The sequence below is a fragment of the Trifolium pratense genome, linkage group LG1 (genome assembly GCF_020283565.1).
Source record: "Trifolium pratense cultivar HEN17-A07 linkage group LG1, ARS_RC_1.1, whole genome shotgun sequence".
Classification (NCBI taxonomy): Eukaryota; Viridiplantae; Streptophyta; class Magnoliopsida; order Fabales; family Fabaceae; genus Trifolium; species Trifolium pratense.
The window spans coordinates 53,306,293-53,322,484 of record NC_060059.1 but is presented as its reverse complement, the minus strand read 5'-3'; the positions used below and the strand labels follow the sequence as shown (position 1 = coordinate 53,322,484).

General features: G+C 31.9%; 1 protein-coding gene across 6 annotated transcripts; it reads left to right on the top strand.

The window, feature by feature from the left end:
* The first annotated feature begins 2,205 nt into the window (after positions 1–2,205).
* LOC123923047 lies at positions 2,206–16,192 on the top strand. Of its 6 annotated transcripts, XM_045975699.1 has the most exons (6): positions 2,230–2,405; positions 3,805–3,977; positions 4,087–6,436; positions 6,994–7,148; positions 9,663–9,865; positions 15,938–16,192. In XM_045975699.1, the coding sequence occupies exons 3-5, from the start codon at positions 6,170–6,172 to the stop codon at positions 9,832–9,834; spliced, it is 594 nt and encodes a 197-aa protein (XP_045831655.1). In that variant the 5' UTR covers positions 2,230–2,405; positions 3,805–3,977; positions 4,087–6,169; the 3' UTR covers positions 9,835–9,865; positions 15,938–16,192. The 6 variants fall into 6 exon arrangements, 2 of the variants coding, with proteins under 2 accessions (XP_045831655.1, XP_045831656.1); XR_006814262.1 differs by lacking the exons at positions 9,663–9,865; positions 15,938–16,192 and having other exon boundaries at positions 2,219–2,405; positions 4,087–4,212; positions 5,994–6,436; positions 6,994–9,654; XR_006814260.1 differs by lacking the exons at positions 9,663–9,865; positions 15,938–16,192 and adding an exon at positions 12,380–13,464.

Below are 16,192 nucleotides of genomic sequence, written 5' to 3'. Positions count from 1 at the left end.
TCCTCATAATCTTTTTAGGAAAATTAGATTAGATGTAATAAAAGTGGCAAGATTTGGGACCGGGATTGTCTGTGGTACTGCTTTCATGCTGTAAAAATCTTGGCCGTCAAAATGTAATTAAACAGTTGTGATTAATTTGCGCGCAAAAGTTTTTGTTCCTATGGATTTTATGATATTTTCTCAAAAGCTTCCATCACAGCAATAACCACTTCTTTATCTTGATTGGGAGCTTTTCTGGCTATTCCTCCCGGAGCCGGTGTTGCAAGATAATTTGTATCATAAAATCTAGGGGTCAGTGCAAATCCAAGACAATGAATAGTATAGTTCATTTTTGTCCGTCTAGCAGTGATAATCTTTTCCATTTCAGAGCAACAACTTGCATATTTGTTTCTTTTCATAATCTCATTTATTTCTCCAAGCATAACATCCATTTTTTTCATAGAATTCACCCATTTTAGGGCCTTCCCCATCAGCAAATTTAATCAAAAGATAAATTGGTTTTGTTATTTTAACCACGTTTTCAACCTCTTCCCAAAAACTCTCATTAGCAATTGTCTCAGCAACTAAAGCCCCCATCTTTCTTGTGTTTTCATCTCCTTATTGCCTAACCCATTCTTTCCAACTATTCAATACAACAGTGGTTGCTAGCGCTTCCCGACAATCAAGAAGACGCTTGAGTAGAATATAGTGAGAAGCAAATCTAGTTTTAGCAACTTTCAATAATTCCAATTTTGAATTTGCTCTAAAAATAGCTAAAACATGACTATGATTAATTATGTATTTAACTATAGCCTTTCCCTGTTTATAGGTGTTTCTTAGCCATTCAAATGCTTCAGCAAAGTCTTTGAAAATCAAATTCAATGTATGAACAACACAAGGAGACCAAACAAATATGGTTGTATAAAAAAAGAGTCAAACCTAGGTTTTTCTTAATAGTTTCTCTTATAGTTTTTCTAGGTCTTCCTTTGACTCTTGCGATTTGACTACTCAACTCTCCCTTTCTAGCTTAGCATTACCAAATTTGATGAATCATTGATACCTTGACCACTAATTGCATATCCATGGTGAAATAATGCCTCATTTTTATTACTTCGTTTTTGGCTAAAAGATTTTGATGTGATATTAACATACACTCTGATGGGAACCCCTTTGTATTTTTCTTTTCTAAAACTGTAATTACTTTGGATACAACTTACACTATTGAGGTTATAGAGTATACAATTTTCAATGAAGTGACACTAGCTAGTGTGGTATTTGCTTGAAGAGGAAAAACAATCACCTCATTTATAAGTTGCTGAATGTATAATTAGGTTGTTGGATAGCTTCAATTTATTGATTGTTGAAGCTAGATTTTTTTCGAGATTCCACTAGTGCTTTTGGAGAGTTCGAGTCCCGCTAATGCTCTTAGAAATAGATAAATGTAATTATTTTTGTAAATGCTTTAAGAGTCCTAAGAATTTCTCTGTCTAAACCGTGACACCATCATTTTACCTTAAATATTTTTAAAGTAATTTTTTTAAGTATTTTGAAATTTAGTTGACTACATACCAATACCAATACTCTGCAAATTAAAATATCATTAAAAAATTAAATTTATTTTAAAATAAATTAATATAAAAATATGACATTCATGAATGACACCTACTCTTTGTAGCGATATTGTATTTTATATGTAGGACTGAAGTTTGAATTCTAGATCTCCAATTTATTGTTGACCTCAAGCGGTGAATTTCTAGCTTTTATGCTACTTGACCCACAAAAAAAAATACCAAATTTATTTATATAACTTTAAAGTTTTTTAAAATGTGAAGAATTATATATGCATTTTTTAAATTTCAAAAGATAAAATGATAAATGTAACCAAAACCTCGACATAAAAATTAAATTGAGAGTTTCTTTCTTTCTTTTTTTCTTAAAAAACTTTTTACAATGTTCTAAATATGTCTACAAAATAATTATTTAAAAATACACATTAACTTAACAATTGAAACTTAAACTAAAAACTCAAACATGTGACTTTTCTTATAGTACAAAAATTAAAATTTGGTAATCATAAAGACAAAGAATAATTTAACCCTAACAATTTATTTTTTTAAAAAAAGAATACAGTATAAAAATTAATTGTTTAAAAGAACAAAATCAAACGGTCCATTGGGGATTACACACGTTGTGAAATATATATATGTGTCTGTGCTTGAATCTTACGCTAAAAAGAATAAAAATTAAAAACTCATTCTTTCTTTCTAAGTAAAAAAAAAAAAAAAATCTCATTCTTTCTTTCTTCTTCAAGAAACAAGAAAAGAATGAAAACACGATCGTGGAATTTATGGTGTTGGGTGTGTCGCACAAGGATTCAAGAAATTGCGATGCTCTATATTTGCCGATAATCTCTTCTGTTTGCTACGGTAATTTTTTCAACTTTCTCTCCACATGTTGATTCATTCATATACCCATTTTCGAAATTCAATCTTTTGCTTCATAAAAACAAAACAAAAGAAACCTTAATTCATCAAAGGTGTTCTTTCTGTTTGAACATTCAATTTTATGCTTCAAAAAAGGTACAACTTTACCCATTTTTTTTCTCATTCTTAGAAAAACAAAAGAACCCTAATTCTGCAAAAGGTGTTCTGTTCTGTCCCAAAAGAATCTTAAAAGACAGTTTTTTGTTTGTCTCAATAAGGGAATTTCAATTGGAATTTTCATTCTAACATATTTGTCTCATATGGTTTATAATCGATACATGTTGGGAATGATGGTGGGTTTCCAATTTTAAAGGGTATAAATACCCTATAGTCTGTGAATCATTGTGTGACTGAATCGGTTTTCATTATCTTAAAAAGGGTGGAGTATAATGCCCTAGTGACCCTAAATTTGACTGTTCGAATCAATGAATATACTATGTTTTGTAAATTTTATAACGGATGGATCATGGATGCCTCAATGAGTAAAATGTTGGATGAATTTAATGACCCTAGTCCTGAATGTGAAAGCTAGTTGTTGCCTTAATTGCTACTCAAGCAATTGTCTCTATCGGTGTCCGCTTTTCGATTAAAAAAATTATGAATTTTTATTCTTAATAATGCATGAATGGTATATATTCTGCTTTGATGACCCTTAGTCCCTAAATTCGATTTTTGCAACTGCAATCAAAAGTGATTTTGCTTGAAAAAGAGGTATAACTTTACCCATTTTTCTCATTCTTGATCATTCAAGAACATTAAATCTTCTGCTTGAGAAAAACAAAACAACCTTAATTATGCAAAAGGTGTTCTGTTTTGTCCCAAAAGAATCTTAAAAGACAGTTTTTTGTTTTGTTACAATAAGCTGACTTTTACTTGTTATTGGAATTTTCATTCTAACATATTTGCCCCATCTGGTTTATAATCGATACATGTTGGGAATGTTGGTGGGTTTCCAATTTTAAAAGGTATAAAAACACTATAAGACTGTGAATCATTGTGTGACGGAATCTCTATTCATTATCTGAAAAAGGGGTGGAGTATATTGCCCTAATAACCCTAAATTTGACCTTTGGAATCGATGAATATACTCTGTGTTATAAATTTTGTAACGGATGGCTCATAGATGCCTCAATGTCCATGGAGTAAAATGTTGGATAAATTTAATGACCCTAGTCCCTAAATGTGAAAGCTAGCTGTTGCCTTAATTGCTACTCAAGCAATTGTCTCTGTCGGTGTCCGCTTTTCGATTAAAAAAATTATGAATTTTTATTCATAATAATGCATGAATGGTTATATATTTAGCTTTGATGACCCTTAGTCCCTAAATTCGAATCTGCAGCAGGTATTTGTTTTCGGGTGAAACCTATGCAGCATCTCTCGGACAGGTATATAAGGGCCGCCTCAAGGAAAATGGGGATTTTGTTCTCGAGACAGTTACCACTTACCATTGATTTATTCATTATTCGGAACCTTGGTTTGGCTCTTCGAAAGTTTCCTCAGGCAAATTAAATTCTTGTGAGCATAGACTTAAAGTCATATAAGTTTGTTTAAATTATATGGCTTTTTATTACTAACATTAGTGATTTTGCAATTCGAACCTGACTGCTTTTACCTAATTCTTTAGATCTCCATTGATGTGGTTGGGTTGGTTGATGAGTGGGCTGCTCGATTTTTTGAGGAGTTAGACTATGTGAATGAAGGTGAAAATGGAAACCGTTTTGCCGAAATGATGAAGAAAGACCTTCCACCGGTGAGTCTGATCTTTTTGGTTATGAATGGCATATAATTTTTATATGTACAGGAAGAACAATATGTTAGTCAAGGTCTTTTTTTTTTATATAAATAAGTTTACAACATTTCATTATCAATAATGATGGTAATACATGTGGGAATATCAATCACAATCATATTTTCCAACCACAAAACTAATGGTTCTCTTGGGTCAATTATTTATAAAATATAAAACTGGTGATATAGGCCAGAATTGTGACATAAACTGAAAAAGGTTCCAAGTTCCAATTGTGACTTAAACTGAAAAAAGTTCCAAGTTTAGTTTCTTTTGCATTTCTTTTAAAGGGTATAAAAACCCTATGAGAAAGTGAATCACTGTGTGACGGAATCTTTTTTCATTATCTGAAAAAGGGGTGGAGTATATTGCCCTAATAACCCTAAATTTGACCGTTGGAATCGATGAATATACTCTGTGTTATAAATTTTGTAACGGATAGATCATAGATGTCTCAATGACCATAGAGTAAAATGTTGGATGAATTTAATGACCCTAGTCCCGGAATGTGAAGATAGTTGTTGCCTTAATTGCTACTCAAGCAATTGTCTCTATCAATGTCCGCTTTACTATTAAAAAAATATATGAATTTTTATTCGTAATAATGCATGAATGGTTATATATTCAGCTTTAATGACCCTTAGTCCCTTAATTCTATTCTGCAACTGCAATTAGAAGTGATTTTGCATTATGAACAAAACATTCAATCTTCTGCTTCATAAAAACAAAACAAAAGAACCTTAATTGAGCAAAGGTGTTCTTTCTGTCCCATGACCATTTTGTTTGTTACGGTAAATTTTGAAACTTTCATTTCAATATATTTGCATTCATGAATCATATGTGTTCCATTTTTTCATTTTTTTATTTTGTCGAGAACATTCAATCTTCTGCTTGAAAAAGAGGTAAAACTTTACCCATTTTTCTCGTTCTTGATCATTCAAGAACATTCAATCTTCTGCATGAGAAAAATAAAAAGAACCTTAATTATGCAAAAAGTGTTTTGTCCCAAGATCATGTTTGGTACCAATATTTTAAAAAAACAGTTTTTTGTTTGTTACGATAATGCAATTTCACACGTTTTTGGAATTTTCACTCCAATATATTTGCCCCATCTGGTTTATAATCAATACCTATTGGGAACGATGATGGGCTTCGATAAAAACTTTTAATCTTATGCTTTGATAAAAAGTAATTGGATGTCTTGATGCCCAAAAAATGTTGGATAAATTACTTAACGACCCTAGTCCCTGAATGCGAAAGCTAGTTGTTGCCTTAATTGCTACTGAAGCAATTGTCTCTATTTCATAAGTTATGTAAGGGATGGATGCCACAATGACCTTTAAGAAAAATGCATTATGAATTCTTTATTCATAATGAAAAAGTTGGATGGTGGCTTTCAAAGGAAAGACATTTAATATGAAATTTTATTCAAAACGTGGATGGTGTCTATTGTCTTTTTTTTTGTTTTTTGGTACAAGGTGTCTATTGACTTTTTATGACCCTAATTGTGAAACTGTCACTAGTGGTATGGTATACACGAGATCGCTAACTCCAAATTCGATGATAAGATGAATATACTTTGTTCCATGATTTTTGTAAGGATTTGTCTTGGTGGCCCAAAAATGCTGGATGATGCCATATTGTGAAAGCTAGTTGTTGCCTTAAATGCAATTTTTATATAAAATTTCATTCATAATATAAGGCATGGATAATATCTATTGTGCTTTGATGACCCTAGTACCTAGATGCAATTTTCCAACTACAATATGAAGTGATTTTGCAAATGCAAAAGGAAGTGCTTCCTTGTGTTTGATTAGCCTACTGATAAGGGTTGGGTTTCAAAGGAATTCTCAGGAACAAATTACAAAGAAACGAACTGTTTGGAGTATAAACTATTTCTTATAATATTGATGGGGTATGTATGAGTGCATCGCGTCCTAGAGGCTTTGCACAAAGATATTGTGAACCCCTTGTTTCATCGAGGGATGGTGACTTTGGAAGCAGTGCTGTGGGGCTGCCACATGTTTTTTTACTTAAAGTTGCTGCTTTAGAGACTGTAAGGAGGTTCTCAAAGAGTAGATGCCCATGTGTGTGGCGAGGTCTACAGAGTCTACGAATCCTTGTCCTACCACAATTTAAATGGATTCAGAGGTGGGCTGCCTTCAGGGGTTTGGTCAAAAGATTGCAGGTTTGTGATTATCAATTCAATATGGTTTCGATACATATTTATGTTTATATAGAAGGACATTTCAAAGCAGAAAAATATGTTATGTCAGGAAAACCATTTGCTATGAAATTGAATTATAATTATTTTGGAGTAGCATCATTTAAAATTCTTTAGAAAATGGTTATATCATTGGTATTTGTGTACTTCTAGACAATCTTTGTTCCAGAACGTTTTATGTGGGTTACTATTTTTATTGAATTTGTTGTAAAATGATTCTTTTTCTTCCTCATTTTTATTTTATATAGTAAAGTTTGACATTCCCTTTATTTTGACCAGTGAGATTCTTTTTTCTTAAAAGGCTATTCTTGCTTACAGTATTATTTCATCTTTGGCTATTATAAGATATACAATATGATATTTCCTAGACCCTTTTCCTGTAAAGGTTAAGTAGTGGAGAACGGAATTGATTAACAAGCTCCCTCACTTTTCTGTCAAGTTGTTTCTGTTTTTTCTCCTTCTATTATCCCAAATTCAGCTCTATACATGAAGCAGATGGTTAATACTCTCTCTGCTACCAGGTACTATCAAGACCATTATTCATCCTTTCCATTGGAACAGTCTTTACTGATGAACTGGAATGTAGTGATGGAACCTCAGATCATATTACTAACTCTCGTGATTCAGAAATATCTGCAGCAGAACCATCTCCTGTGCAGGATAATATGAATATTAGGTATATGATTTGAGGCTTCTTACTAAGGTTTACATGTGCAATTTATCCTTGTTGCGATGTTATTATAAACACTTTACTTTTGAGGTTAGAATGGCATAATTTTCTACGTAAGATCTATGATGAGTATATTAACATTTGCTTGTTAAATTATTATTAACTTCTCGGCCCATAATTTCTAGACGGTTATTTGCTTAATTGAGGATCATTTGACATTAACCTATTGCCGAATTGATAAAGTTGGCTTTGCAAATAACTGATATGCAACAACAAAACCAAACCGTGGACCATCCCACATTATGCAGTTTCCTATGTTTCTAATTATTTTACTCAGATCCTTGTTTCTGAAAATTTGGAGTGATATTAGAGTCGATGGGAAATTATTATTTTTATGTTTGGAAGTTTTCTTTCAGGTTCCTATGTTTCTAATTATTTACTCAAATCCCTGTTTCTTGAGAGTAATCTAACTGATTACAGAACCAGTTAGTTACTTGAGAGTTAAGTCCTGAACTAAACTCTGTAACAAAAATTGGTATTCTGTTACTCAACTCATCAACCGATGCAAGTGCGACTCTGAAAACACAATTTCAATTAAGTGTAGTTAGGAGACTTCTCTATTAAATATAGGCATCATTCTGTAGTTCTGATAATAATCAGTTTAGCAAGTTAGTAGTCTGGCAATCATTGTATACAATAATCCATCCATGAAATTGTGCAAAATCTAAGATAATTACTGTTTGAACCGCACTAAATCAATTTCTTTTCTACACTGTCTTTCTGAGAATGAAACTTAGTGACTTATTAAGTTATTATGAACTTAGTCACCCTAGTTCCTAATGTTTCATAAGTTTTTTAAGGGATGGATGCTTCAATGACCTTAGAGTAAAATGCATTACGAACTCTTTATTCATAAAGGAAAAGTTGGATGGTGGCCTTTAAAGAAATTTGAATATGAACTTTTATTCAAAATGTGCATGGTGTCTTCTATTGTCTTATTATGACCCTAATTGTGAAAATGTCACTGAGATGATTTTTCTTTTCATTATCTATAAAGGGTGGTATAGTATACGTATACATGAACCCACTAACTCCAAATTCGATAATAAGAAGATTTTACTTTTTTCCCTGATTTTTGTAAGGGATTGACTTCTTAACCCAAAAATGTTGGATGATGCCTTAATGCGAAAGCTAGTTGTTGCCTTAAATGAAATTGTGCTTTGACGAAAAATAATAAGGCACAAATGTGAAAGTTGGAATCGATGAATATACTTTGTCTTGTAAATTTTGTAACGGATGGATCATAGATGCCTCAGTTACCATAGAGTAAAATGTTGGATGAACTGATTGACCCTAGTCCCTGATATGAAAGTTAGTTGTTGCTTTAATTGCTACTCAAGCAATTGTCTCTATCGGTGTCCGCTTTTCTATTAAAAAAATTATCAATTTTTATTCATAATAATGCATGAATGGATATATATTCTATTTTTATGACCCTTAGTCTCTAAATAAAATTCTGCAACTAGAAGTAATTTTGCATTATAAGCTTAATGACCCTTGTCCCTAATGTTGACTGATGCCTTAATGTGAAAGATAGTTGTTACCTCAATGACTACAGGGTAACAGATGGATGAGATACTAGGGATAATGGATAGATCATAGATGTCTCGTTGACTATAGAGTAAAATGTTGGATGAACTTAATGACCCTTGTCCCTCAATGGAAAATGAATTATGAATTCTTTATTCATAATGGAAAAGTTGGATGGAGGTTTTCAAAGCAAAGCAATTTTAATATGAAATTTTATTCAAACCTTGGATGGTGTCTATTATCTTTTATGACCCTAATTGTGAAACTGTCACTAGTGGTATGGTTTACATGAGATGACTAACTCCAAATTCAATGGATATACTTTGTTCCTTGATTTTTGTAAGTGATTGTCTTGCTGGCTCAAAATGTTGGATTATGCCTTAATGTAAAAGCTAGTTGTTGTCTTAAATGCAATTTTAATATAAAATTTCATTCATAATATAAGGCATGGATATTATCTGTTGTGCTTCAATGACCCTAGTCCCTGAATGCAATTTTTCAACTACAATATGAACTGATTTTGCAAATGCAAAAGGCATTGCGTCCTTGTGTTTGATTAGTCTACTGATAAGGGTTTCAAAGGAATTCTCTAAGGAAGACACGAATCAATTTAAGCAAAGTACAAAGAAACCAACTCTTTGGAGTCTAAACTGTTTCTTATAATATCTATCTGGTTAATATGGCATTATGGCCATGAGGTTGTATCTGTTAGTCTTTTTTACTGGAGATCTATTGTGAAATCTGATAAATTTTGGTGGGTGTTGGTATAAGAATCAGATAGCACTAAATTTGTGTTCATAATTATAAATGGATGTCTTTGATTTAGTAACTGAAAAAGGTAGAACCTTACCCATTTTTATCATTCTTGATCATTCAATATAATTCAATTTTCTGCTTGATAAATACAAAACATTTTATTGGTGAACATAGCGGTGTTCAGGTTCAGCTTGCTAATAAGGTGGTTAATTCCCAAGGTTCAACGGTGATTTTGAAACCGAAATCTCATGGAACTGTTAGGGTTGAAATTGAAAGCATGCTGGTGGGTAAAGGAAAGGTTTATGGTTCAGGTGTTGGTGTTGAAGTGGTTTCATGCACGAACTAGAACAACTTTCTATCCCAAATTTGAAAATGAGGTATATGATTCCTGTCTCAGTTTTTTATGTTTTGATTTCATGAGTGGAGCTTATATTGTTGAATTTTGTCAAGTATCAATCTTCCTAGTTTATATATATTTTTTTCATAATAATTGTTTGAATCTCAACCTTATGTGATATTAGACAATCAAACAAAATGTTTTCAAGAACATTCAAAAGAAACTGATATGCTCTGTGCCGAGACCCTAAATTTGAACATTGGAATCGATGAATATACTATGTTTTATAAATTTTGTAATGGATGGATCATAGATGCCTCAATGACTATAGAGTAAAATGTTGGACGATCTTAATGACCCTAGTCCCTGAATGTGAAAGCAAGACGTTGCCTTAATTGCCACTCAAACAATTGTCTCTATATGTGTCCTCTTTATTGTCAAAAATCAAAAAATATATATGAATTTTTATTCAAAATGCAAGAATGGATTTCTATTGTGCTTTGTTGACCCTTAGTCCCTAAATTCAATTTTGCAGTGATTTGAATTATGATCTTAATGACCTTTTACCTAATATTTCATAAGTTTTGTAAGGAATGGATGCCTCCATTAGACGATGGCGTCAGAGTAAAATGCATTATGACCCGAACTGTGAATCTGTCACTGCGATGAATTTTTTTTCATTATCATGCATTGTGTGGTAAACATGAGCCCACTAACTCAAAATTCAACAATAAGATGAATATACTTTGTTCCGTGATTTTTGTAAGGGATTTTCTTGATAAGCCAAAAATGCAGGATGATGCAAAATCTAAAATAATTATTGTTTGGACCACACTAAATCAATTTCTTTTCTACACTGTCTTCCTGAGAATGAAACTTAGTGACTTATTATGATCTTAATCACCCTAGTTCCGAATGTTTCATAAGTTTTTTAAGGAATAGATACTTCAATGACCTTAGAGTAGAATGCATTACGAACTCTTTATTCATAAAGGAAAAGTTGGATGGTGGCCTTTAAAGAAATTTGAATATGAACTTTTATTCAAAATGTGCATGATGTCTTCTATTGTCTTATTATGACCCTAATTGTGAAAATGTCACTTAGATGATTTTTCTTTTCATTATCTATAAAGGGTGGTATAGTATACGTATACATGAACCCACTAATTCCAAATTCGATAATAACAAGATTTTACTTTTTTCCCTGATTTTTGTTGGATGATGCCTTAATGCGAAAGCTAGTTGTTGCCTTAAATGAAATTGTGTTTTGACGAAAAATAATAAGGCACAAATGTGAAAGTTGGAATCGATGAATATACTTTGTCTTGTAAATTTTGTAACGGATGGATCATAGATGCCTCAGTTACCATAGAGTAAAATGTTGGATGAACTGATTGACCCTAGTCCCTGATATGAAAGTTAGTTGTTGCTTTAATTGCTACTCAAGCAATTGTCTCTATCGGTGTCCGCTTTTCTATTAAAAAAATTATGAATTTTTATTCATAATAATGCATGAATGGATATATATTCTATTTTTATGACCCTTAGTCTCTAAATAAAATTCTGCAACTAGAAGTAATTTTGCATTATAAGCTTAACGACCCTTGTCCCTAATGTTGACTGATGCCTTAATGTGAAAGATAGTTGTTACCTCAATGACTACAGGGTAACAGATGGATGAGATACTAGGGATAATGGATAGATCATAGATGTCTCGTTGACTATAGAGTAAAATGTTGGATGAACTTAATGACCCTTGTCCCTCAATCGAAAATGAATTATGAATTCTTTATTCATAATGGAAAAGTTGGATGGAGGTTTTCAAAGCAAAGCAATTTTAATATGAAATTTTATTCAAACCTTGGATGGTGTCTATTGTCTTTTATGACCCTAATTGTGAAACTGTCACTAGTGGTATGGTTTACATGAGATGACTAACTCCAAATTCAATGGATATACTTTGTTCCTTGATTTTTGTAAGTGATTGTCTTGCTGGCTCAAAATGTTGGATGATGCCTTAATGTGAAAGCTAGTTGTTGCCTTAAATGCAATTTTAATATAAAATTTCAATCATAATATAAGGCATGGATATTATCTGTTGTCCTTCAATGACCCTAATCCCTGAATGCAATTTTTCAACTACATTAAGAACTGATTTTGCAAATGCAAAAGGCATTGCGTCCTTGTGTTTGATTAGTCTACTGATAAGGGTTTCAAAGGAATTCTCTAAGGAAGACACGAATCAATTTAAGCAAAGTACAAAGAAACCATCTCTTTGGAGTCTAAACTGTTTCTTATAATATCTATCTGGTATATATGGCATTATGGCCATGAGGTTGTATCTGTTGTGAAATCTGATAAATTTTGGTGGGTGTTGGTATAATAATCAGATAGCACTAAATTTGTGTTGATAATTATAAATGGATGTCTTTGATTTAGTAACTGAAAAAAGGTAGAACCTTATCCATTTTTATCATTCTTGATCATTCAATATAATTCAATCTTCTGCTTGATAAATACAAAACCATTAATTGGTGAACATAGCGGCATTCAGGTTCAGCTTGCAAATAAGGTGGTTAATTCCCAAGGTTCAACGGTGATTTTGAAACTGAAATGTGATGGAACTGTTAGTGTTGAAACTTGAAAGCATGCTAGTGGTTAAAGGAAAAGTTGATGGTTCAAGTGTTGCTGTTGATGTGGCTTCATGCACGAACGGGAGCAACTTTCTATCCCAAATTTTTAAATGAGGTATATGATTCTTGTCTCAGTTTATAATGTTTTGATTTCATGAGTGGAGGTTATATTTGTTGAATTTTGTCATATGTATCAATCTTCCTAGTTTATGGGATATTAGACAATAAAAAAAAAAGTTTTCAAGAACATTCAAAAGAAACTGATATGCTTTGTGCCGAGACCCTAAATTTGACCATTGGAATCGATGAATATACTATGTTTTATAAATTTTGTAACGGATGGATCATAGATGCCTCAATGACTATAGAGTAAAATGTTGGATGAACTTAATGACCCTAGTCCCTGAATGTGAAAGCAAGTTGTTGCCTTAATTTCCACTCAAGCAATTGTCTCTATCTGTGTCCTCTTTTTTGTCAAAAAATCAAAATATATATATATATATGAATTTTTATTCAAAATGCATGAATGGATATCTATTGTGTTTTGTTGACTCTTAATCCCTAAATTCAATTTTGCAGTGATTTGAATTATGATCTTAATGACCCTATTACCTAATGTTTCATAAGTTTTGTAAGGAATGGATGCCTCAATGAGACGATGGCGTCAGAGTAAAATGCATTATGACCCGAATCGTGAATCTGTCACTGAGATGATTTTTTTTTTGTTTATCTATAATGTATTGTGTGGTAAACATGAGCAGTAGCTCAAATTTCAACAATAAGATGAATATACTTTGTTCCGTGATTTTTGTAAGGGATTTTCTTGATCGTCCAAAAATGCAAGATGATGCCTTAATGTGAAAGCTAGTAGATAAGAAGGAATTCTCAGGTGATGAGCTATTCAACTTTTTTTTTTTTATTTCATTGTGATTGTTTGTATTGGCTTTATGATTTCAAACATGGTTGAATTGTTGATTTTAGATTCATATAACAACATATTCTTATATATAGAACTTTGTTCGACAGTAGTACACTAGTGCAGTTCTGTAATAGCCGACTGTCATCCTTTTAGATTCATTATGAAACCAATGTCCTGTCAAAAAAAAAATTATGAAACCAGTGTCCTATAGATGATGGAAGCGTTTGTTGCATGGTAGGAACTGGGAACAATTACATGTGCTAACTTATTTTACGCAAAGATGATTATTGTTATTAATTTATTTTTTGACACATTGTTATTATTTTATAGTATTAGTAATGCTAATTATTATAGTAATTTAATTTTGGCTTAATTAATCTTTTGGTCCCTTAAAGACATTTTAGGTTTCACAATGGTCCCTTAAAGAAAAAAAGGTCCGGATTGGTCCCTTAAGGCTTAAAGACACATCTGTTTCTCAATTGGTCCTTTTCGTCAATTTTTTACAAAAAACGTTAGTTTTAGTTGACTGGATTGTGGATGTCATTAAGCGTAAGTGGTCTACCAAAAACCTTATTAATTTTTAAAATTTTAACCATTAGAATTTTTTGTTATATTTGGAGTTAAAATTTAATGGAATGGACCAATATGGCAAACATATATGTCTTTAAGGGACCAATCCGGACCTTTTTTTCTTTAAGGGACCAATCCGAGCCTTTTTTTCTTTAAGGGACCATTGTGAAACCTAAAATGTTTTTAAGGGACCAATAGACTAATTAAGTCTTTAATTTTCTATGAAGATTCTGTCATTTATTTATCTCCTGAGTCGACAACATGGATGCTGAATAGACAAAATTGTTGATGTGGCATGCCCTACGTGGCTTTTCATTTATTTTGTACTCGTGTGCTCGTCTGTGTTGTAACAAAGTTATTTTTGGTATAGTTTATTTTTAATAATTTTTTTTTAGTTTTTTTATTTTTTTAATAATTTAATACTCCATCCGTTTCAAATTACTTGTCATTTTAAGAAAGAAAAAAAAGAAATTAAGAAAGTGTATTTTTGAATCTTATCTTCCTATTATACTCTTATTTTAATTCACCAATAATTGTTTTTTTCACACACTTTCTCTTTCCAATACATTTAACTTATACTTTCAACTAAAAAGTCTCACGAAATCCATTCTTTAACAAAACCCATCAAAATCGATACACTTTTGAATACCAATGAACATTCTATAAATGACAAGAAATCTCAATTGAATATCAACAGATTTCATTGCACTGAAAAAAATAATCGTGATTGTCTTAATTGAATACCACAAGATTTACTTTTTTTTTGACGTACCACGAGATTTACTTAACTTTTGTAAAAGTCTTGATTGAATACCACAAGATTTTTTTATAATAAAAAAGTCTTTTAAAATCCTTTGAAATCTCAATCTAATAAAATAAAAACTGATAAGGGTATTGTGGTATTTATTAGTATAGATTTGAAATTTGAAATAAAGGATAAATTTGAAAATAACAAAAGAGGCTACACCAAATTTCAAGTTTTTCCTTTATTATTAGTATAGATTAGATTAGGCTAAATTATACTTTTAGCCCCCTATATTTTAGAAACTTGCGATTTTGGCCCTCCATGTTTCAAAATAGCACTTCTAGCTCCCTATGTTTGCCCCCTTTTGCAGAAGGTCAATTTTGACCAAGTCAACATTATGTTTTTTTTGTTTTTGTTACGTGACTTCTTTCTTTCTTATTTTTTTATTTTTTAAATTATAAGTGACAAAAGACTTGATGTGGCAGCTGAGTCACTTAAGTGATTTGCCACATCAATGTTGACTTGATCAAAATTGACTTTTTGCAAAAGCGGACAAATATAAGGGGCTAGAAGCGCTAGTTTGAAACATAGGGGATCAAAATCGCAAGTTTCTGAAACATAGATGTCAAAAGTGCAATTTAAAGTATAGATTAAAAAAAAATGCCACGTAGATAATTAAAACCACTTAGTATAATTATTAATTTTTTAAAAAGGAAAAGATATTAAAACAAAATTGTTGATGTAATTCACAATTAAACGTTCTTTCTTCTTCTCAATGTAATCACCACCACCACTACCAGCAAAATTTATCGCACCTCTTCATTTTTCTTCAACTTCCTTCATCATAAATCAAATCCAACACAATTAACATGTTAAAATATGCTTGGATCTCATTCCGAAAAGCTAGCTCAAAGGGTGAGGTTACCCTCACATATTTATACACTTCACATCCCGAAAACCTAAGCAATGTGGGACTTCAAACAATCTCAAACAACACAACAACACATTCAACACAACAAAATTTTCTTATTCAAATTTCCCTCAAATTTCACATCTTATTATCAACCCTAAATTCTTTAATCACAACTGAAGGTTATTTTTTTAGATTTAATGTTGTTGATTTTGCATCTTCGTATTTGTTTTCCCATATTTTTTCGTGATTATTTCGCCTATTTGTTGTTGATTTTATTTACTTTCGATCTGTTGTTGCTGATTCTTCGCCGCAATGAGTTGTTGTTGTTGTAGTTGATTCTTCGCCGCACTGATTTGTTCGTGATGATTTCGCTGATCAGTTGTTATTCTTCGCCGCACTGTTGTTGTTGCTGCTGCTGATTCTTCGCCGCATTTGTCGTCTGGTACGCTGTTCCAAGCGAATTCCGCTCGAATTGATGAGCGAATTATTCACGAATTTGCACGTACCAATTCGAAAAATAATTGCGAATCGGTACGGCCGAATTGGTACGCGGTTCTTCATTAAACTGACGAATTCTGTGACTATAC